Consider the following 22,506-nt stretch of genomic DNA (forward strand, 5'->3'; position numbering starts at 1 on the left):
TCAATTTTGGCAAAAAAATTAAAATAAAAAAATATTTATACATAGGTAATTATTTTAGGAAGAAGACAAAATTCACCAATTTAAATATTAGAATACTAGAAGGAGATATTATTGATTAGAAATGTCATGTAACTATGAATAGAGAGACAGGAGCAACATAAGGGATCCAGTTTATGGTGGAGTCTTAATATTTGTAAAGAAATGCAGATTAATTCAATTAAGCAACAGACACAAGATGACTGAGAAACATTTGTTTTTGCATTTATTATTTACACAAACTACACATCTATTGATGAGGCATTAACATAAATGAAAACCTCCAAACTGTACATTTGAAGTTCATAAACTTTAACAGAAGTTCATAAACTGGATTTTGATGATTCTCCCTCATCAAATCCACTCCAGCGTCTGCAGCTTTCTGCCTCTGCCGCCTCTCACTCGTTGTAGCGCGACAGCTTGAGGCGAGGGATAATGTTCATGGACTGCAGCTCCTGGAACAGCAGCTTGCAGGCGTACGGGATCCTCAGCGACGAAACATGGCAGGAAGACTTACAGTAGTGACACCTGGACACCAGAAACAGACGCAGATATCCCGATGACGGCCGCTACTGGAACTGCAGCTTTAAAGAGACACTCCAAAAATATTCAGCAGTTGGCAAAATAAAAGTGGAACTGGTGTCAGGAAATCGTCAAGAATGCTTGTGGTTTTACTATGAAAAATAAAATCTGTGGTTTGTCAAAGTTCAAAGCAAGAAAATGAACTTTATCTCCTCTCCTCAAAAAATCACAGCGATGTCCAGATGTTGTTCAGGGAAACTTAATACAGAAGAGATTCTGAGTTGAAGCTCAGCTGAATACTGATCAATTTTAGCATAATAAATGTGACACAAGCTTTTCATAATGTTACCGTCGCTTACCGGGGTTGGGGTGAACTTTACCCGAGTGCGGTAAACATTTAACCCTGTCCCTGATCAATTCACAAAAAAATCCCAGCAAAGTGGGCGGAGCCAGGATAAACTGAGGGGTGTGGCCAAATGTGGGACGAGCAGAGGGGCGTCAGGAAGAAAGATGCACTGGTCCTTTGATGACTGTTCAGGCACTTCAAGCTATTTTTTTATTAAACAAACACAACAAGTGACAAATCTGGGGACTTTTCCGTTTCTACAGACTCGTATTGTGAAAACGTTCTGCAGTTCAGTTGCAGCTTCGCTGTGTCCTGAGTAGGTAGCAAGTGCTGCAGTGAGCACTTCCTGTTTCCTGTCCAGCAATCGGACTCATTCGATTTCTGCTCGTCTGAATCTGATCATTTTATCAGCTGCAGTTTGGTTGCTGTGGCCAAGCCAGTTGTCACTGCATTTTTTTCTAATGTGAACAATACAACACCCCTATGAGCTCAAATTCAACTATTCATTTTCATCATCTTCTTCACACAAAGCCTTTCTTGAGATCTGGCCTAAACTTCATCTTTGAAACCTTCATGAAACGACTTGTGTTTCAAGTTGTTGAGATCTGTGGTTACGACTCACCAGCCAGAGTATCCCAGCAGGCCACACTGTCCGCACACGTCCACCTCGAAGGCGTCGCTGGAGATCATCAGACGCTCCAGCAGCAACATGCTCGCTCCGTAGCCAATCAAGCAATCACGCTCCATCTCTCCCAGTCGCAGACCTCCGTCCCTGGAGCGACCCTCGGTGGGCTGCCTGTTGGTGGAGATTGAAACAAACACATTCAGCGAAGGATCGTTTATGCAATCCTGACCACTAACATATAAGGTGCATTCACACCAACCCTGTGTCGTCCACTTCAGTCTAAGCAAGGTGTGAACATGCAATCGAACTCTGATGTAAACAAACAAAAAAAACAAGCAAACTGGTCCATGTCTTGGTTCTGTTGACGTGAACTCAAGCGGGCTTTGAGTCCATATGTAGACTGGAGATCACTCTGAGGACAGGAAGCCAAGTATAGCGCAGGGCATTCTGGGTAAGTGCAGCTAAAACAAATGTGAAAGTCTAATGCTAGCGGGAGAAAGACCAGAGAGAAATCCTTCAACCGTAAAAAGGTGGCACTGCTCCATTTCTGTTTACATTTTGTTAATACGGAAGTTGCGCTTGTGTCTTCTAAGGTTTTCGTGTCGTTCCTTTGTTTGGTTTGTTTGACACTGCGTTGTGAAAACGAACCACAACAACTGAAAATGAAGCAAATGTTGCAATTTCTTCCTTACACCTCGGTATGTTATCTCTCTGAGATTTTAGATTTTTTTCCCTGTTTTCACCTGGTGAGAACAGCTCTGGGCCCTCGCGCTCTGGCATGCATCTTGTCCAGAACCATGTGCTTCAGCTTCTGGTAGTAGACCGGTCCGAAGTAGATGTAGGCCTCCAGAGGTTCTCTGAGGACAAAAGGCAGAAACACATGATTGGATCCAACACAGAAAAGTTTAAAAGCATAAGAATATTTCCTTACAGTGAACCAAAAAAAAGAACTAATTGAGATTTGTGACTCTGTTCACATTCTTTAATAAGTAAATAAATAAAATGTTTTTCAAATGATCAGAAACCTAATTATCCAATTTTCCTGGGAAAAATTTCACCAAATAGTAATGAAGGTGTATGTATATATTTGACCCTGGTTGGTTACGAGAAAGACTTCAACACATTCAAATTTTTGTTTTTTATTCACTGAAGTTATGTTTTATAGTCGTTGCATCAGAAGAGCTCAGCTGACCCAAAGTAACGATCATGAAGGGGGAATGTAAACGTGTTTTGTCCTGCTCAGATTTAATGTTTGCATAATCCTCTCTTTAAGTTACCCGGTGATTCCTGAGGTGACGTAGTCCTTGCCCTGGTAGTTGTATCCGTATCGGATCAGATCCTCGCACACATCCTTCACTTTGCTGCCTCCAAAGGCCGTCCCGTAGTGAAACCGTCCGTCCAGGACCCCCGCCTTCCCAGCAAGCAGCTCTATCAACTTTCCAACCTGATCAAACATGGAGAGGAAACAAAACTCTGACCAGAAGTTGGATATTTTTGAGGATTTATCCGCCTCTGACACAAAGTGTTGATTATTGTGGGTGAAATTAGATTACACATGTCGCCGCCCCCCCCCCTCCGCTCAGGGAGAGGACATCCGTCCAAGGATGACCGACTTCAACAATTCCTGTGAGGCTGCACCCCGAAGACCCCTGACCCCGCCACATAAAGGCAAACACCTACCCTCGTATCACTCTCAGGCCACAGAAACATCCTCCGGAGCCAAACATTTCTGAGCCTTCTCCGAGGCAACGACGCCCAGCAAACACACACACACACACACACACACACACACACACGCACACAACTTCAGCAGTAAAGATCCATCGGGCTTTTACAGCATCCAGACAAGAGGACAAGACAAGTCTTCACGTTGTCCACAGTCTGTCCTGCTCTTCAGTTCTGGGCGTGTTTGATAAAAAAAAAACACACAAAACAAAAAAGAAACTTCCACACTCTGCCAGAGGCGGCGGCGGCTTCGCTGGCACCGTTTCCGCAGCAACAAATATCTGTTTGTAAAGAGCGAGATTGCTGCTTAACGCCGTGAATGGACGTGTGCTCTGGAAGCCAACGATAAACCGGAGAGAAGAGGAGAGCAGATAATGAGGGCTTTGTCTCAGGAGAGGCAACACAGGGGTTTAAACTTCCAGGTCCAAACTACAAAACATATCAACCGAGGGTCAGGAGTCAGTTTAACATGAGAACTTAAAAAAAGACTATTTGAGTTAATGCTTTAGAAAAACTATTTAAAAATGTAAGCATGAATTTACGTGTTAGGGATGAACCAATTTTACTCACTGTAAAGACAGAAAATAATCAAAATGAATGAAGCGCAATGTTAAATATCAAAATACAATAAAACATGTGGACCAAAGCACACGGCTCTGACAGCAGCAGGCGTCGTACCGTCATTCTGGACGGATATCCGTGGGGATTCATGATGATATCTGGACAGATCCCAGTGTCACAGAACGGCATGTCCTCCTGAGGGACGATGAGGCCACACACACCTGAAACACACGCAGAGGCTGTTCAACCAGCGCCAGGGCAGACACAAAGATTCAAACACTCTTTGAAAGGCTCTGAATTAATACTTTCAGTTTACTTTGAGTTACCAGACAAAAATGAGCTCTGGGCTTTTATGAAGGTTTGATTTTTGCAGGATTTCATACAATAACTTTCCACATTTGGTTTTCTGAAACTTTTTAAAATAACCTTTTTTTATTGAGTCAGTGATAAATTCTTATTGCTAATGTTTGTTCAGTCATCATAATTTTATGTGGATGAACATAAACACTTAATCAAAGATTATCATTCTTGATCATCTTTGCTACTAAATTCTTCTTTTAATTGTACTTTCTTCCCACCAATTTGGATTTTATGTTTGCTTTGTTTACAATCAATAGTCTGTGTATTGAGTTTTCGTATTTTTAATAAAAATACCCCAAAACATCTAGTAGAAAGCATCTGCCAAACCACCAGCAGGCTGGTGAAGAACTTTCTGGCTGCATTTTAACAAATCAGATCTGAATCAAAACTAATTACACTCAGCCTTGTCTATCAGGTGTAGATTATAAAAGCTTAAATGTAAATATCCACAGTGCAGTTTGTAAGTTTGAGACCGTTATTTAGTTTTTCTATCTCTAAAAGAAATCATGTTTGTAATTTGGAATTCGTCGGTGTGAGGAACCCCAGCAAAGAGTGACATTTCCATACTCATGTGGACAGACAAGGTCTTCTTTTGACTCGCCTGATGTGGGGACGAGCTCCCTGGTCTCCAGGGGTTTAAGTGCAAGGGCAAATGTTTGCTGAGGGGGGCCGGAGCACTCTTCCCCGGCCAGGGCAAACACATTGTTGCCCCATTTGCAAATGAAAAACAAAAAAAAAAAAGAGAAATGGAGAAAGAGAAGCTGAGACAGGAAGTGGAGAAAGGTGCTTAGCTGGACGGAGAGAGCAGGATTACACACCCATGACTTTCAGTTTAACTCGGAGGAAGTGGAGGGGATCAACTGGAGAGGAGAAACTGAGGCGATGCACGTGGGAAAAATGTGTTATTAACCAGAGCGGGTCGACTGACTGCTGATGCTGTGCAGGATGTGGCAACAGGATGTGGAGAGGGAACAAGTGCAGCAAGCTGGTGGAAAGTCGTCCAACAGCAGGAAGACGGTGAAAAGAGGGAAAAATCAAAAGGAAGAAAGAGAAAAAAGGAGCAGGAGCAAAATAAAAGAAAAAATCAGGATCAGTGAGGAAAGATGTGAAAAAGGTTGGAGGAACAACACAGAAAAACAAAGTCTCACACACACGGACTGGTTATAGCGGCAGACATCTTTGGTGTTGTTTGTTTTGTGTGAAAGTGAATGATAAAGGAGGCATGAAATCAGAAGAGAAAAGGAAGACAACAGCGAGGGTCCGGGACCCTCCATCACCGATCATACAGCTCCGCACTGACGCCTCGCACAATGGGCCCCCAATACCGACAACCCTGCACCTCCTCCACAGCTGTGTGTGTGTGTGTGTGTGTGTGTGTGTGTGTGTGTGTGTGTGAGAGAGAGAGACTGGTAAATAATTAACCTATTCTGCTGACCGGGATGTCGGAGTAGCAAACACTGCAAACTAAATTCACTTCCAATTAAATTACTCTCTGAGTTTATTGAAAATCTCCTAAAAGATTCAATTAAAATAATCGATCCACTGATCAGGGGCCGAAACTAAGTTTCCATTTTATTTGAGGTCTGACCTGTTCAGTTTATCTCCAATCTGACGACTGGAGCAAGGAGGGAAAAATAAGTTTGCTTTAATAATTTTGAGTCAAAGAGCGAATGAAGAAATGATCCTTATTTATCCATCAAGCCATTTGTTTCTTTAATCAGTCGGCTGATTTTTATTAAGCTCTAATGTTCATTGATGCATTCAGAGATCAGAATTGGAGAAAGTTCTTAATGTTCATTAATTTTATAATTTTATAAAATAGTATTTCACCATTTGAGCTGCAATTAAAAAAAAAATCAGAGCAGATCCAAGGATAAAACTGTCCAATTTGATCTCTGGCAGATGAACCTTAAAGGACCAAGACATTTAGATTTGAAAAGCTTTTTGCTCTGTAACACAAATAAAAGCAAGTTAAACCCCAGGCATTAAGATGTTTTGAGGATTAAAAGTGTAGAAATGATTTTTTTCTTAAATTTTGTCCATTTATATTTAATTTATTGAGCTATAAAAATGCTAAACCTCTGATAAATCTAAGACGTAAAGTTTGTAATGCAAGTAAATATTATTGTAACAAATAAATTGTTATTTATGGTGCATCTATTACACAGGGAACCATTTTTCCGATAATTAGCTGATCGGTCAGTGCATCTCTGAACCATCAGCGCTAATATTTAGTAGGACTGAAACGATTCCTCGAGTGATTTGAGTGAATGTTTTATTTTTTTTTTTTAAGACCGATTACTCGATTAACCGTGAGAATAATCAATAGATTACTCGATTACTAATATTTAGTCCAGCTGCGGTTCACGTCAGACTCCAAAGCAAATGACGCATCTGAATGGAGCAGCAAGTGAAACCCAGCTGTTCGCGGTTACACATCTGGATGTTTCACCCCTTTGCTCCTGCAGCTAACCCCACGGTGACCCTCGTCTTCGTCATTATGTGGGACGGAAGACATTGTCCCGCCCCGAGCTGACCGCCCAGCGTCCACCGCACTAATGAAGAGAGTAAATTATGCATGGCGCCAGTTAGCTTTCTGATTAAAACATCATACAGGCCCTCTATAGAGGAGGTGCTGCAAAACAATGACGGTTGTAAACACTCCCCCCCCACACCAGAATACTGCTGGGTGTAATAAATTTGCATAGTCTGGCACAGGACAAAGAGCCAATTAATTGAAAAGAGCTCTTGAAAGATGAGGACGGGGGAAGTGACAGAAACGGCCACTGGGAGTCGACTCAACAAGCTCTGTTGAGTCGACAGAGGTGACCTGCAACTTTTCTTCACCCATAACAACATTTTTTAGTAAACACTTATTCCATTTATGTTCATGTCACCTGCTGAATTTATTTAGCAAAATTATGTTTGTGAGTCTCCTAAATTTGAACGTTCTAGATCAAGTGTTCCCAAGTCCAGTCCATGCAAGTTTTGCATGTCTCGATTCTCGAACACGTCTGAATCAAAAGGCTCGTCAGCATCTTCCATTCATTGGGTTCAGGTGCACAGAAGCAGGGATGCATTGAAAAGTTGCAGGACATTAGATTTTGGGGACTCGGGCAGATTTAATGAGATTTCAGAGCATGTTTGTGTTTTTACAACTGAACAGAAACTTCAAAGTTGATAAATTTATGTTTCTAGACCCAATAATTGCTCCTGGGAAGACGACCGACGTTTGTTCTGATCTAGGGTTGAAATGTGCCGTGTGTTAACCTTTCTGCCCGTGTCGACTGCTGAATTTATCTCCTATCTCTGGTCTCCTCGTCTGCCTTAGGAGGATCTTGATGAGGAAGGCGTCTTCAGCGTTGGACGAGATCATGACCTTCTCGATGTACGAGTCTGTTGAGCCCTTATAGCTGCAGTCAGACAGACAGACAGACAGACAGACAGACACCATGATTCCTCTGCTTCACACAGAAGCTGAACTGAAGTGCAGAAGAGCCTGCCGGGCCTCACCTGATGGGAACGTCTCGGTACTGCGGCTGACCTGGCTGGGCGCTGCCCTCCAGTGGCGTCTGAGTGACGGTTGGCATTGATTTGTTCACCAGCACCTGCTTGTTCTCCACCCTCTCACCTGAGCGTCACATCATAAATCAGCATCAGGTCAGCATCCTAAAGCCTCAACAATTATCAATTACTTGTGCTAAAACATTAAATAACTCAACCTTAACAGCAATTGAGTTCAGCATACTTTCCTGCAAACCGCTTTTTTATTGAACACATTTCTCTATTCAACTCAAATACATTCAAGTGGTGATACATACAGTGTAATTAATCTAAATTGAATTACACAAAGCCTAATTAATTTTTATTTCTTCCTCCAAGGTCTCCTAAACTCTTTAAAAATTAATTAAAGCCATCATCATCTCTGTAGTTCAAAGATTTGTAAGTCTTTATCATGTTGCACTATTAACAGTATTTGCATAACTAATATTGAGATACTGAGAAGCAGCAGCGGATTCTCACCGGGGGAACAGATGCCGTCAGCGTCCAGGATGTTGTGTCTCCATATTGGTTTGCGCGTAGCAGCGTCCAGCATGGGCCCCATCACCTTGTCAAAGGTCTGGTTTGTGTATCGCCTCAGAATGCACTTTGTGTTTTTGTAGACGAGGCAGCGACCAAATCCTGAGGGGAAGAAAACATTCAGCCCCACATAGTCTAAAACGTTGAAGAGTTGACCTCGGATTGAGGGAAAGCTTTCTGAGTTCAGTGGATTGCAAGGAGCAGCGGAGTCTCACCTCTGTCCAGCGAGGCTTTGTTGAGGACCAGAGCGTCCTCGATATCATAGCCGCTGTAACTCATCACGGCCACGGTGGCGTTCTGACCCGCCGGCAGCTTCTCAAAGTCAATCAGCTCGATGGTTTTGGTTTTGACCATTGGCCTCTGAGGATAGGCCAGCAGGTACATCAGAGTATCGATGCGGTTCCTCTGGTTGTAGCCAATAGTTCCTGACAGGAGACGACAGCAGAAAACCAGATTTATATGTATTTAATCTGAATATTTACTCCAGGATCATTTTATGGCTGCACAGGAATTGGATCATTTTTAACGTAAGTTAGGGTTCCTATACAGTCCGACTTGTAGTCCTGAGAGACACAGGGATGTGCAACTTTCTATTGATTATCCACATAATTAATTGATTAATCAGATAAACACATTGGAACATTTTTCATTTGAACCACAAACCCTTTCAATACAATATTAGGACAACATTAAAAATCCAAATAAATAAATTCCTTTTTTTACTAAACAGCCTAAACATTTAATTCCATAAAAAGCAACAGCATAGTATTCCTTTAGTGAATTTGAACCACTAAAACTATACCACTCAATGAGTCACGTATTCGCAGACAAATGTTTTTGTACAATTTTGGCTTTATGATTGATCTGAATATGTTCTTTTTTCAAGAAATTACCTTTTTAGAGTCTGTATACTCCAGTTAACGATTAATCATTTAATGTTAGTTAACAATTATGTCAATAATTGATTCATCACAATTAATCTGATTAATTGTTTCAGCACCAGTCGTATGATCCATCTTCACCAGATGGATGAAGACATATGTGCATAAATTAACAGCTGAACGGACGGACAAACTAACTGGGGAACGGATGGACGTTTGCAAATATGAATATTTATCCATCCTTATTCAGAGCTGGAAAACACCCAATTTAAAATATATATTTTTCCTGAAAAATATAAATTTGGCTCCTTGGACGCCCAGCAAGAGTAGACCTTCGTCCTCCTGCCTCACTCTGCTCTAAAGAGCTCACAGGGAGAGTTATGGCGTAAGGCCTGGCCTCCCTGGAAGCCTTGACATTTGTCAGATGCTATTACTGCACAATCAGCCTACAAGCACAGAGCCTGTGATAATAGGCTCAGGCCACACAACCAGATTTGCACATGTAAAGGGCTGTCCATACAAAACAGACAACACAGAGGATATTGGGCCAAATATAGTTCCAGTCAGTGTTTTTGTAAGGATGGGGGAAGGGCAGGGATGGATGAGCAGAGGTGAAGCAGTGAGGAAGAGGAGGGGAGGGCGGGGGTGTGACTCCGGCTCTTACGAACGTTAGCCGACCCGTTCTGGGAAGTTTTGGTTACCAAGGAGCTTTGGGTGCGCACTCTGTGGGCTTTTGCAGCTGAGCACACTGACCCCCCGAGCTCAGCCTGAGCAGACACAATGAATTGCTAATGACACTCTGGGTGACTGGCAGGGAAAGGGCCTCCACACACACAGCACAAAGGAGAACCTACACAAGCGCCCCATGTTTGATGTCCGCGTGCATACACACTCTGGCCGACGCGCACACACACACGCGCACACATTCGACAAACACTCAATCACACATACAAATGTATTCTGACAAGAAGTGCTGCAGGAGACGAGTTTTGGGGGAGAAGAACCAGCAGGTTGCTTGTATCCACACTGCTTGTTATTCTAATGTCCTTTTTGTGCATTTTATTTTCAACTCAGAAAAAAAAAAATGTCCAGACTTCCAGGAATAATCATGGAAAATGAAAATATTGCCAGTGAGAGTCTCTGCAGCCGAATGAGACGAGCAGGTAGAAGATAAGAGTTCTCAGTCCTTTGAGTTAATTTGGAAATATAAAATACAAAACAAAGGAAAAGAAGGCAGGAAACGAAACAAGGAAGGGAGGAAAGAGAGAAGGGCTGATGGAAACATGACAGAATGAACAAGGGAAGGAACCAAGAAAGGAAAGGAGGAAACGACTAATGAGGGAAGTAGACAACAAGGCAGGTGTAGAAAAACAGAACAAGAAAGAAAGCACACGGAAGAAAAGGAAAGAAAGAGTAAGAAAAGAAGGAAAGAAAAGGTTGATGGAAGCATAACGGAATGAATGAAGCAAAGAAGGTAGAACAAAATGATGGAGGGATTAGTGATTAAGAACACGTCCCTAATAAAATTGGGGACGCAAGAGGATAGAAGGAAAAAAGGAACTAAGTTAAGGCAGCAAAGACTGAGGGAATAAGAAAAATTAAAGGAGAGAAGGACATGAGGGAGGGATGAATGAAAGAAGGAAGAGAAGAAGTGCAGAATGGAAAGAAAGAAACACTAGAGCAAAAAGAGAGCGGAATGACACAACGAAACAAAACTATACGCGTAGAAAACCATTTTTTAGACTCTTGTTTTTTTTCCACATCTGGAAAAAGTTTAAATGAAATGAGGAACTTTTCTAGGCAGCCATGTCAGCAGACGCCTTACCCATGGCCTGCTTGCCCATAGCGCACTGGTATGTGTTCCTGGGCGACTGGTTGTGGTGGGGGTAGGGAATGAGGCCGGCACACACGCCGAGCAACGTGAAGGGCTCGATCTCCAAGTGCGTCGTCTCTCTAGAGGGAGGAAATAAACACAAGCAGCAGCGGCTGATGTGACTCAGGAAGGGATTTTTTTTTTTGTTTTTTTTTTAACATTTTATCTGTTTTCGTCCACATACTTGCTGATCATGTGCTCATAAAGGGAGATCTGACAGTCGTTCTCCTCGTTCACATCCAGATACTCCACAAGGCCTTCGTGCAGAAAGTCCTCAAACGTTCTGGGTTAAAAAGATTGAGGAATTATCAGATGGGATGTTCACACACTACATGTTACAGCTTCATACAGAACTGAAAAAAACATATTACAATTTTTTACTCCCAGAAAGAAGAGAAGGGAAACCTTGATTGAAAAGTTCAAAACTGCATAGAAAAAAGTCTGGTGATAAGAAGAAAAATGACTTCTTAATGAAGGCTTGAAAAAGATGTAGAGGTCAAAGACGGAGCACTACCATTAAAGATTAAAAAATACATGTATATGCCAGATTGCAAAGCCATATCCAGCTAAAGACTGAGATATGGGATATCAGAGGGTATGTGCTTGGACCAATTTGTGTTTTTGATCATTACTACTTGGTGAAAAAAAAAAACGTCAAATTTCCGACAGCAGTGTTTGAGCCATCCTCAGAGTTGCTGACCAAAGTTGAAACTGTACATGTTATTTTATCATATATAAAATAAGAACAAGTACACAAGAAAGAAAAAAAATCGAACTTTCAACTCAACTTCCCCTGATACTGAAGAATAAACAACTAAATTTATTCAAAATGAGCTCTGCATACATTGTTAAAGTTGTTGGCAGGTACAGCTCTGGAAAAGAATAAGTTAATTAATTAAAATGATCAGTTTCTTTTGTTTCACTTTTTATAAGTATATGTTTGGATAAAATGAACATCGTTTTTTTATTGTATGAACTACTGACAACATGTCTCTGAAACTAACAAAAATGTTGTATTTCTTAACAGAAAATGAGAAATGGTCAAAATAACAAAAAGATGCAGAGCTTTCAGACCTCAAATAATGCAAAGAAAACAAGTTCATGTTCATTTAGAAACAACAATACTAATGTTTTAACTCAGAAATCAATATTTGGTGGAATAATTATGAGATCATCAGTGGGTTCAGTGCAGCGGTCTCTTAATGTTGTCGACTTCAAAATGGTCATCACTCACCTGTAGCCCTGAGACAAATCCTCAATGTGTTTGTTATTTACCATCGGCTGTCCCTTCTTCACAATGATGTACGGCCTGCGGCGAGAATAAACACAACAATCACTCCTGATTACTGTTTTATGAAAACAAAAAACCCTCACAGATATACGCTTCTGATGTTTCAACAGCGCCCGAACCTGCAGAGTCGTCCTCCGTCAGACGAGATGTAGACGCAGCGGTCGGCCATGTTGGTGGAGATGGACACGAATTCATTGATGAAACCCGCCCGGCGCATCAGTCTGAAGGTGTTGACCAGTTTCCGATGGTCTCTGATGACGCCCAGAATGTTACCTGCGGAGGAAACGTGGAAAGATGAACGAACGGCAGCGACAGCCGGAGATCTGATACATTATGGATGAACAGATGCTTTTAGCTAAGATCCTTTTGTTTGGTTTTACAGAAATCATCCAAAATGAAATAAATGTGCAGTTTGTCGGGAAGACAGAAAGAATTGTGTCTTCAGGTTTTACAACTGATTTGAGGCAATTATCTGAGCAGCAATAGTCTCAGTCAAGTGAATGTTCTGGAAGCTGGTGAAAGTTTAGTTTTACAGCTGTGTGATCTGACAAAATAAGTTCAGTTTGTCTTTTCAGAAGTAGGGCTGCTCAATTATGGAAAATAAATTTTAAAAATCTGGCTAAGATTAGCAGCTTCTAGCAATTTTTTAGTATGTAAACAAATTGCATCTATTGCATGAACTTGTCAAGTGAAAAGTGGCTAAATGACCTAGAAATTACACTGTTTTTGTAATTATTTGGATCAAATATTGCAAAACAAAATCGAAATGAATTTACAAAGCACTTCCAAGGTCTCATTTTTTTTGCTGTACGGTAAAACATTAAAGGAAAAAAACAAAAAAATGAAGTCAGCTTTCCTTAGAAGCAAATCAGAAAGAAAAGAGAGATGACTTTCACTCAAAAGCTTTAGCTGTAGAGGAAACGTAGGAGCTTTATGGCAACATATACTCTGAGGAAGCAGAGCTCTGGTTGCCTGCTGCGGTTGCTTCATATCGGTTCTGACAGACAAACGAGTGGCGAACAGAGGAGGGACTGTGCTCTGCCTCTGTGAGGAAACACAATCCGAAGGGCTTTGACACCTGCTGCTACTAACTAATTAAATAGTACGGCAGCTAATATAAGTCGACATTTATCAGAGCGAAGACAAACAAATACAGTAATTAAAGGGCCAAGTTTTGACACAAGAATAACACCAACTGCTGCCATGAAATTAAAGACTTATCAGCGTCCCACAAAATTACATCCTCTGACTAAACAGGAAAGAATTCACTTAATGTAAGCAATGCATTTAAAACCGGCTGGATTAGAGCTTCTTTCAAAGGACCTAAAGCAGCTGGAGTTTATTCAGAACCTGCTCATTGGCTCTGCAAGTTTCTCAGCAGAAGTTTTACCGTTGAGAAAAACAAGGAAGACGCTCGGGTAGGAGAGCTCCTCTCCGCACAGCAGGTTGACGTCCTCCACGCCGAGGTTGAAGGCCAGTTTGATGATGGGCCCGTCCTCCATGTCTGTGGTGATGTGCGTCATCAGAGCCAGGTTCTTGACCAGACCGCAGGCCTGCCGAGCCACAGGTCAAAGCAAAAAGGAAAGAAATGAACATTTTCAAAAGAATCGTCCAGAAAACGACCTCAAACATGTGCCGGAGCTCATCTTTACAGGTTTACCAGGTAATACCACTGTTTACATGTTTGTTTACAACAGCAGGAAGTCGTTTAGAGTAAGTCTCTACCACCTTCCAACAATCTGAAGACTGGAATTCGTTCTAGATACCCACTTATTCTTGCAGGATCGCAGGAAAATTGGTGCCTGCAGCAGCATGGTTTATGCTAGTACACCTCGAGACATCCTGTGCTACAAACCAGTGGTGCTAACAATTAGTGATTAGCATTATATGGACTCCGATGAAAAGAGGATCAGAGGTTAAGATACGGTATGTCTGGGTTATTTTCAGATGGATTTTTTTCTCACCTCTCCCTCAGGAGTGTCGGACGGACACAGCATTCCCCACTGGGACGGCTGCAGGGAACGAGGCCCGCTGACCTTCCTGGTCTTCTCAAACTGGGAGGAGATCCTGGTCATCATCCCCAGAGCCGAAATGTAGGAGAGACGGGACAGAACCTGGGTGACACCCTGACGGTCCATCTTGAACCGCTTCAGAGACCAGTTCCCCTGATGATGAGAAACGACCACAGCTCAGAGAAATCAGCTGATGACCAAAATGAGTCCATTTTTAGCTTGACTGGCTCTGAAAAAATCAAAACAGATTATTTTCCAATCAGAGGGAACACAGTACTCGGCGCTACGAGGTTGCATGCTTCAGTGTGGATGCTGTTACTGAGTGAATAATATGTGAAGTGAACCGTCTTCAGTAACAGTAAGGACTTTGGAAAGAGAGTCACTTTTCTCACACAGAGCAACTATAAAACAAAAACAAAAAGAAAATTGTGCAGAAAGGTCCGAGACAGAACCGTGCTCTCCGTTTTTGTCCAAACTCACTGTGGAGATGGCGTTGACCATGCCGTTGGTGATCTGATCCTGCCTCATGTGTTTGACCACGTCGAACTGAGCGGCTCGCTGCTTGGGGATGATCTGGTCGGCGATCTTCTTCAGTTCGGCGTTAAACTTTTTGAACAGATCCTCAAACAGCAGAGACAGCAGCTGGAGGAAGAAGAAGGGGAGTCTTCTTATTTGGCGTGACGGTCTTGGAACCGTTTGCAAAATGGCTATCAGCAGTAAAAACAGTCACTTCAGACAGCAGAGTCGTTCTATCACATCGGCATCAAGGTTGCCGTCAGATTTAATAACCAGGTGTGCTGGCTCAGAAATGACCCCGACCTGGCCTCCGTCCCAGGTTCTCGTCTTCCTCCGCCAGGCCTGCAGGAGGAAGCGTCTCACCGCGGACCCCCAGACCCCCACCACATCCTTTGCATTAGCATATATCAAAACAAACAGGCTGCTTGAAATTAATAAAGAAATTAAGCTTCCATTGCGCAGCCGGGCCAATTAGTTGAATGTCAGGGAACCATAATTGGAGAGCGAGGAGATTGCAGGCGTCGTTGATGTGTAAGCCTCCTTTTGAAAGAGGGCCCTGCCTCCTCCCATCTCTGCTCCTTACACAGTGCAGGTTGGGAGAGGAGGGTGAAATTAAAGGCCTAAAGACAGCAGTAATTACATTATCAGAGCCCAGGCCGCGGATTAGCTCAATCGCTCCAGTCAAGGCAGCGGTTCTATTGTCGTGGTACTGAAAAATCCCCATGCTTCCACAGCGTTGGGATTTCGGTGCCACTGCATATCTCCCTCCTGACAAAGCCAGGCAGAAACAAAAAGGGGAGGGAGGTGCGAAAACAAAACGGGGAGAAAAACAGAGCTGAGGAAACGTAATGAAAGGCTTATTAAAGGAAGGTGGCAGGAACAAAGATGCAGGTGAAAGATCAGAGCCGGTGCGGCCCTGTGATCTATTCACACCGAAGCACAGATGCAAACCAATTACTAATAAGAACGTTTTGTTTTCCTGGAATTCAAAAGGAATAAACACCTTTCATTGAAGAAACCCATAAACAACAAGGTCAACAGGGAGTCGCTATTGTCCAAACGAAGCTGGAGAACCTTCTGGAGCTGAAGGTTTTGTCTCTGAGCACAAAACCTGCCGACCCAATGGAGGTTTTAGTGAAGCCTAAATGAAACCACCTGCAGGACAGGTTTCACAGTGAAGTCTCACCTGTCCAGCCAACTCCAGTCGCTTGTTCCCATAATAATCTCTGTCGTCCACTTTGTTGTCACCCTGAGCCAGGATCACCCTCCGGACCATCACAGCCAGGTAAATGCATTTGGCCCGAAAGTTAAACTCTTTCACCTGAAAGCAAAATTTACAAAAGTTACCATGGTTAAAACTACAGGAATAATCTGAGATTTTAGTCCGTTTACATACAGGAACATGAGTGAGGATGAGAGAGGCGAGCAGCTCTCTGGCCTCCTCCATCTTGGTCTTCTTGGGGCCTCCCCACATCCGCTGCCGCCGGACTTTGTTCCCAAGAAACCTCAGAGCCTGAAACACCAAGAGGAGGAAGAGGAGCTGTCAGCTGTCATGTGAGGACTCATGTTTTATAAAAAAAATCAAAAACTTCTTCCTCTTTTCTGAAGCCATTACTGCCACCTTGCTCTTCAGGACCTCTCACTGGTCCCAGCAGACGGCTGCTCATATTGATCCAGGTTGTGTTGAAGGTTATTCCTGATAAATGGTAATATGTCTGCTCTACATGAGGGATGACTGCAGAATTACTCAATTCAACCAGCTGCACTGAACTAAATAACTAAAATCTGATTGTAATGAATTATTTTGACTGAAGTGGATTGGATTAGGGTTTTATTCTAATAGGAGAAAACCTCAATTTTAAGTTTGGGGATAAAACACTGTATTTTTTTCTGTCCCTGACAAATTTGACTAAATGAGCCTCTGAGCTCATTGCTGATGATAAAAGTCTTACTCGTCTTTTTGCGCACATTTTTTTGGTAGTAATCAGGCCTGGACAAGGCGAGTCTAATGTGGTCAGTCACAGTTAATCGGGAGTCACTGGGGCACATTTTTCTTCAAAAAATAATTTCAAAACTCTCTAAAACTTATTGTTGCGTAAGAATAAAACTTAATAAATTATCTGAAGCACTTAAATGTGGTATAAAAAAAATGAAGAACCCCCCCCCCACTATTTTTGATTACTGTCACATCTGTAACAAAAAATTAAAATAAAAGAAATTAAAATCCACTAAGCATCACTTTTTAGTGATGCTTAGTGATCAGATCGAAAAATTTATTTTACTCTTGAATGAGTGTAAAATAAACCTGTGAGCTCTTTGTGTAAAACCAACAGAAAAGTTTTTTTTTAGTATTTCAGTTATGAATTTTATCCAAAGCTCTGGTTTCATCCAGAATGATGTTTTGAATTGGTTTTATTATTACTTTTTTTTTTATGAAACATTAAGAAGTGGATAAGATGAAGGGAGACATACAACAAATACTTGAAGTCACAGTCAAGTCTGCAAAGTTCGATCTTAAATCTGCTCACTTTAACTCTGCAGCGATCATCAGCAGATAAGTTATCGATATGCAAATATTGGTAATCAATGATTAGAAAAGATAATTGCGAATTAAAAAATAGACTTATATACTCCTAGTAAAAATGTATAAAGTTTAAGAATTCACAGGTTAACTCACCTGAATTACCCTCAGCAGGTTAATGAAGGGCAGAGGTTAGTTAGTAAACCCAACGCTTCTCAACTAAGTATATAATAGGTAACTGATTAAAACAGAATTCACCATCTAATTAGAGAAATTAAAAACAATGTGATAAAATCTCCTGCCCATTTTCCAGAATCTGATTTAAAAAAAAAAAAAAAAATTACAGTCACATTTAGTTTAGGCAGATTACCTATAATCTGATAACACTGTTCCTTCAGCTTTATCTGCCTTTAATTATATAGATTTAGGTCTCATTGTGCACAATACAAAGGGCCAATGAATACCCTGAAAAGACGTGACAGAGGCTGGCAGGCACAGAAGCATGAGGGCTGAGGCGAAGGGGTTGCTAGGATCCAAACATGCCCTCATCAATGCATCTGAGGAACCGCTAACAACATAATCTTTATGAAAAACAAATTGGCCGATTGCATTCATCTCTAGATGTTAAGGGAAAACACGTGGGGCTTCTGAAAGGATCTGAAAAGTGTTACTTAACTGGGTGAGGGGAAAAAAAAGCTTTCATCAAATGAAAAACTGAATATCTTCTTTTAGCAGGTGTTTGTGTTTCAGAACAAAGATATTTGCATCTTCAGATGAAGCTAATGAGAGCAAATCAGGAGTCAATATGGATGTTTCATCCATTTAACAAAAATGTTGCTCAAGTTGTGAAAAACATTTCATCAAACTGTCATGTTTGTTGACATACAGTTGTTGACTGTATGATGTTTTCTTTAAGATGTCGTAATTTTGTATTTTTATTATGGGAAGTACCTTGTAAAGCACCTTGCCACTTAAAGGTGCTCCACAAATAAACTTGACTGAGTTACAACTGTGCAACATTATATTGTAAAAAGTAAAAAAAGGCTGTTGCATGAATACATTTGCAGGGCCCTGTGGAGGAATTACCTGAGTCTGTGTGAAGATCTGAGCTTTCTGACACTCCTCCAGGCTCGGAGCGAAGCTGGCCATGACGTGCTCCTCTGTGCCGATCATCTGAACGATCTCCTGGTCACTCTCTACACCCATACCCTGCAGGGAGCACATGCAAACCAGACAGGAAAATAAGACGGGAGCAGTATGCACTGCATGATTTAAAAATATATATTTTTACGTTTCCTCAGAAGAGAAAGACCTTGTTGATTTGAATCATATCTGAAACAAGGAGCCAAAAGGAAAGCTCTGAGAGGGGAACTTTGAGTCAGGAGTTTGTGTGACATTTGCTTATGGAAATGTGAGGCTGTGGGAACCGGACCGCTTGAACGGCAGACATGAGACGGAGAGATGGAGGAAGGAGTCGCACAGGATAAACAAGCGATTGGGCAAGCATGTGGATCCCGACACTTCACTCTCACAAGACAACATGTCTGAGGAGGTTTTTCCCAAAGGCGGCTGGAGATCACAACACCAGCTGTCCTTTGACATTTTCACCATCAACACAAAGCCTTGAAGCTGTTTAACTACAGACCAATAACACCAAAGGCTCATATGAAGCATAAAAACAATACGCTTGAAAGATAACTTAGTGAAGATTTATTGGGCTTTATTGTAGCACCCTCTACTGGTCAAGCGGTGTCATTAAAAACTAGATTTTACCTTGAATATTATGGCGATGGGAGCGTCTTCAGACAGCGTGTTGTGTCTCAGGTAGAAGCGGCCTTGCTTCACTATCATGTTGGTTCTGCTTTTCTTCTCATGAGTGGAGCTGGAATAGAAAACATCAGGCTTCAGTGGCACTTTTATGAATCAAATTATGAATTAAATTGATCAGATATTCAAAAATGCAGAAATTTTAAATACGTCTACATTGTCCAAATTCCAAGCTCTTCAGCAACCTAAAATGTGCAATTTCTGTCACATATACACTGAATGATAACAATGTTATCTTTTCATTACCCAATACTTTAAAGTGGGATTACAAATGAAGAATTTAGCCTTAAATAAATGAAAAAAATAATAATCAGAACCCCAGGACTGGAATGATACAACTTCTACATTTAACTTCTTCCCTTCACATCTTCAGACCTACAGAGCTGTGAAAGTATTTACCCCGTTGATGACGTCTTTTGCCAAAGAGTAAAACAAAAAGGCACCATTAAGGAGATTATTTAATTTATTAGAAATAATAAACCTTCCCAAACCAACTTTACCCCATATGAAAAGTAATCCCCTGTAAACCTAATCAAGTTTTTTTTATTACGGATTGTGAGAGATTGCGGCCGACTCCATTTGGCAACTTTACTTTATTTCAACCACAGTGAAGGTTTTATTGGATTTGTGTTATATTTATATTTTATGAAAATAAATACCTGTAAAGCATAATCAACTAAATGTATAGAAATAAAAACTTGAAATATATCACTGCGTGTGTGTGATGAGATTCACTTTTCAATGATATTCAACTTCATATTCAGATGTAGTTGTAGTTTTATTTGAACCCAAGTACTGATCTGAGGTTTTCGTTTAATAAAATGGCACAGTTATATTTTAACCTGGTGACTGAGGCTCCAACTGCTCCCTTCCTGTCCTGCTCCACAATGATCCGATTCTTGGACAGCTGCTCCTGGATCAAGATGACTTTCTCCTGGCCTTTTACGATGAAATAACCTCCTGCGAGGCAAAGGGAGAACGTCTGCAGTCAGTTCCGCTCGGTCTCCACCACGCGGCTGCACTGACACTGTACCTGGATCCAGAGGACACTCATTCAGCTTGGAGAACTCCATCGCTGTCTTTCCCGTGAGAACGCAGTTGGAACTTCGCAGCATGATTGGCATCCTGACGAGGGCAGAATTCAACATGTCTGTGAAAACATTTTAACATGCGGAATCTGTGACAGAAAAGAGAGCCCAAACCTTCCAATGGGAAGAGCGTTTCGGATGATCCTCTGGCTGCCGCGAGTGTACTCGATGTCCACCGTGATCGGCGCCGAATAGGTCATGTCTCTGAGGCGACACTGACCAAACACATGGGACACGTTTCACCAACCACAGTTCCTTCAAATTGTTCATCACTTTTTATAACATTTGAGCACAAAACCTTTATATGGTTGAGTTTTATTATCTTTATTTTCCACAAATTATGAAACCACAACATGTTGAATAGAACTGAACAAAGTATAATCAATATAATATCCTTTTTATATCACAGCTGCCACAACTGTCACAACAAGAGCTGCTGTTTTGGAGAAAACTCTTCTCAAAGTCACTGCGCTTTTTATGGCTTTCTCCTGCTTCTATCATATCCACTTTTACAATGAAATGCTCATCAGCTGCTTAATTTATCCTAAACACTAACAGGTACAATGATGAGGAAACAATCTGGGTTACTGATCTCATCTGTAAGTGTTCATATTGTTCTGCCTGATCAGCATCTCTCAATCGATTTAACATACTTTGTGATTACCATAAATCAACTCTTCAAGCGTCATTGGCTGCTTCTAACATCCTTTTGTATTTCACACAAATTAAAGCACACCAAGATTATGACATGTCAACATTTTAAAGATAAAACTCCCCAAAAAAAGAACAGAAAACAAATTTAAGTTCATCTTTATCCCATTAAAGAATTTGACAACAAACTAATCATTTAAATATTGTGCTGACCTCATGAGGAGAAACCGGTCTGGTTACGTTGAAGCTCTCCTCGACATCAGGCATCCCAACGTAGATGTTCAGGTACCTGAGCAGAAATTATTTAGCTTAAAAATGAGATCCGAAGCTGGAAGTCACGGCGGTTGAATCAGGAACCGTGTGGATGAACCCGGCTTACTTCAGGTACCACATTGGATCAGCATCGCTGGTTATTTTCTCATTCGCTTTCATGATTTTCTTAATCTTGGAAACAAGACAGTCATATTAAGCTCAGAGTGGGATAAACAGCAGCTGCCAATAAATAAATACATATGCATTTTGTGTTTAATTTCACCTCAACATTGATGAAGTAGTTGAACGAGTCGATGTGTTGCTTCACCAAACCTTTCACCTGCAGAGCAAATGAGATGAGGTAGATAATGAATCTGGTCCATTATCAATAATGAAGTATAACATAGTCAATAAATGTAACTGTAAGAGAAGAAAAATACAACACGACTGATTGGACCAATTTGAGTCTTTTCAAATGAACATCATTTAAACTGACCAGATCTAAGGTCATTATGCAATGGGACAGACTTAATTTACATTCATGTAAAGGGGAAATATCAAACACTACATGAAATGTAATTAAACAAAAAGAATTAAACTTTCTTGTAGATAATAGCTTGTCCAGGGGTGAAAAGCGCATGAATGCAGTTGTTATGGTGGTTTACCTTCAGGAAGGCTGGGAGCAATTTCCACTTTTCCTGTCAAATAAACCAGAAATATATTTTCTTCAACTTTATTGTGTGTATTTGATGGACACTGTGTTCAGATGTGAACTAATTTTTTGACTCCTCTCTGCCAGTTCATCACACACACCACCCTGGTGCTCGTGGTGGAAACCCATGTCTCCCACTGTCCTCAAACTCACCGTCACGGTGTTGACAGGAGCCGCCAGCTCCTGAGGAGTCATGTCTCCAAACTCTCCTCCCAGCAGCTCCATGAGTCGCGCTGCTCTTCACCAGTAAGCACATAAAACTGGAAAGAAATCCGAGCTGGAGCAAAGAATCGGAAGTCTCCACAACATGCGTCCCGACTGTGTTACTTCTTAAAATGTCCCTTCCGAGGTGGGCGGAACTAAAGACTGCGTTCCGCTTCGAATTAATTCTTCTTCTACGTTTTAATTTTTACTGGTTTGCAAAAACGCCAATTCGGCCAAGAGTTGTTGGAAACAAGTTTCGGCAACTAGTTTGAACAATCAAAAAAAAGTATTTTGAGTTTCCATAATAATGTATTATATAATAGAATCACACAGACAAACATAGACAATCCTCAACTAGACAAAAATATTAAATATATCATTGCTTTTTCCAACTATTTCTTTTTCTTGGTAGAATAAAAGGAA

The 22,506-nt window shown here is 41.3% G+C and overlaps 1 protein-coding gene across 1 annotated transcript; it reads right to left on the reverse strand.

The window, feature by feature from the left end:
- Positions 1–255: 255 nt before the first annotated feature.
- Positions 256–22,192, reverse strand: polr3b (polymerase (RNA) III (DNA directed) polypeptide B). Its single transcript, XM_055039949.1, has 28 exons — positions 22,033–22,192; positions 21,833–21,865; positions 21,451–21,507; positions 21,295–21,359; positions 21,129–21,204; positions 20,379–20,479; positions 20,210–20,301; positions 20,019–20,136; positions 19,123–19,231; positions 18,436–18,558; positions 16,225–16,341; positions 16,015–16,149; positions 14,793–14,954; positions 14,265–14,465; positions 13,691–13,853; positions 12,420–12,573; positions 12,244–12,318; positions 11,194–11,292; positions 10,962–11,089; positions 8,471–8,680; positions 8,199–8,357; positions 7,689–7,806; positions 7,446–7,588; positions 3,933–4,036; positions 2,807–2,973; positions 2,273–2,386; positions 1,527–1,700; positions 256–564 (listed from the first exon to the last, which is right to left on the reverse strand). Exons 1-28 carry the CDS (start codon positions 22,102–22,104, stop codon positions 435–437), a joined length of 3,399 nt encoding a protein of 1,132 aa, XP_054895924.1. The 5' UTR covers positions 22,105–22,192; the 3' UTR covers positions 256–434.
- Positions 22,193–22,506: the final 314 nt, after the last annotated feature.

The sequence above is a fragment of the Poeciliopsis prolifica genome, unplaced genomic scaffold (genome assembly GCF_027474105.1).
Source record: "Poeciliopsis prolifica strain line A6 unplaced genomic scaffold, Auburn_PproV2 SCAFFOLD001, whole genome shotgun sequence".
In the NCBI taxonomy this organism is placed as follows: Eukaryota; Metazoa; Chordata; class Actinopteri; order Cyprinodontiformes; family Poeciliidae; genus Poeciliopsis; species Poeciliopsis prolifica.

Coding starts and splice junctions, on each gene's coding strand:
- polr3b (XM_055039949.1), bottom strand. CDS start 22,104: ATGGAGCTGCTGGGAGGAGAGTTTGGAGACATGACTCCTCAGGAGCTG. Junction 14,466..14,792: donor TGGTCAACGCCATCTCCACA/GTGAGTTTGGAC, acceptor TCTCATCATCAG/GGGAACTGGTCTCTGAAGCG. Junction 2,387..2,806: donor GTCACCTCAGGAATCACCGG/GTAACTTAAAGA, acceptor TTTTGTCCTCAG/AGAACCTCTGGAGGCCTACA.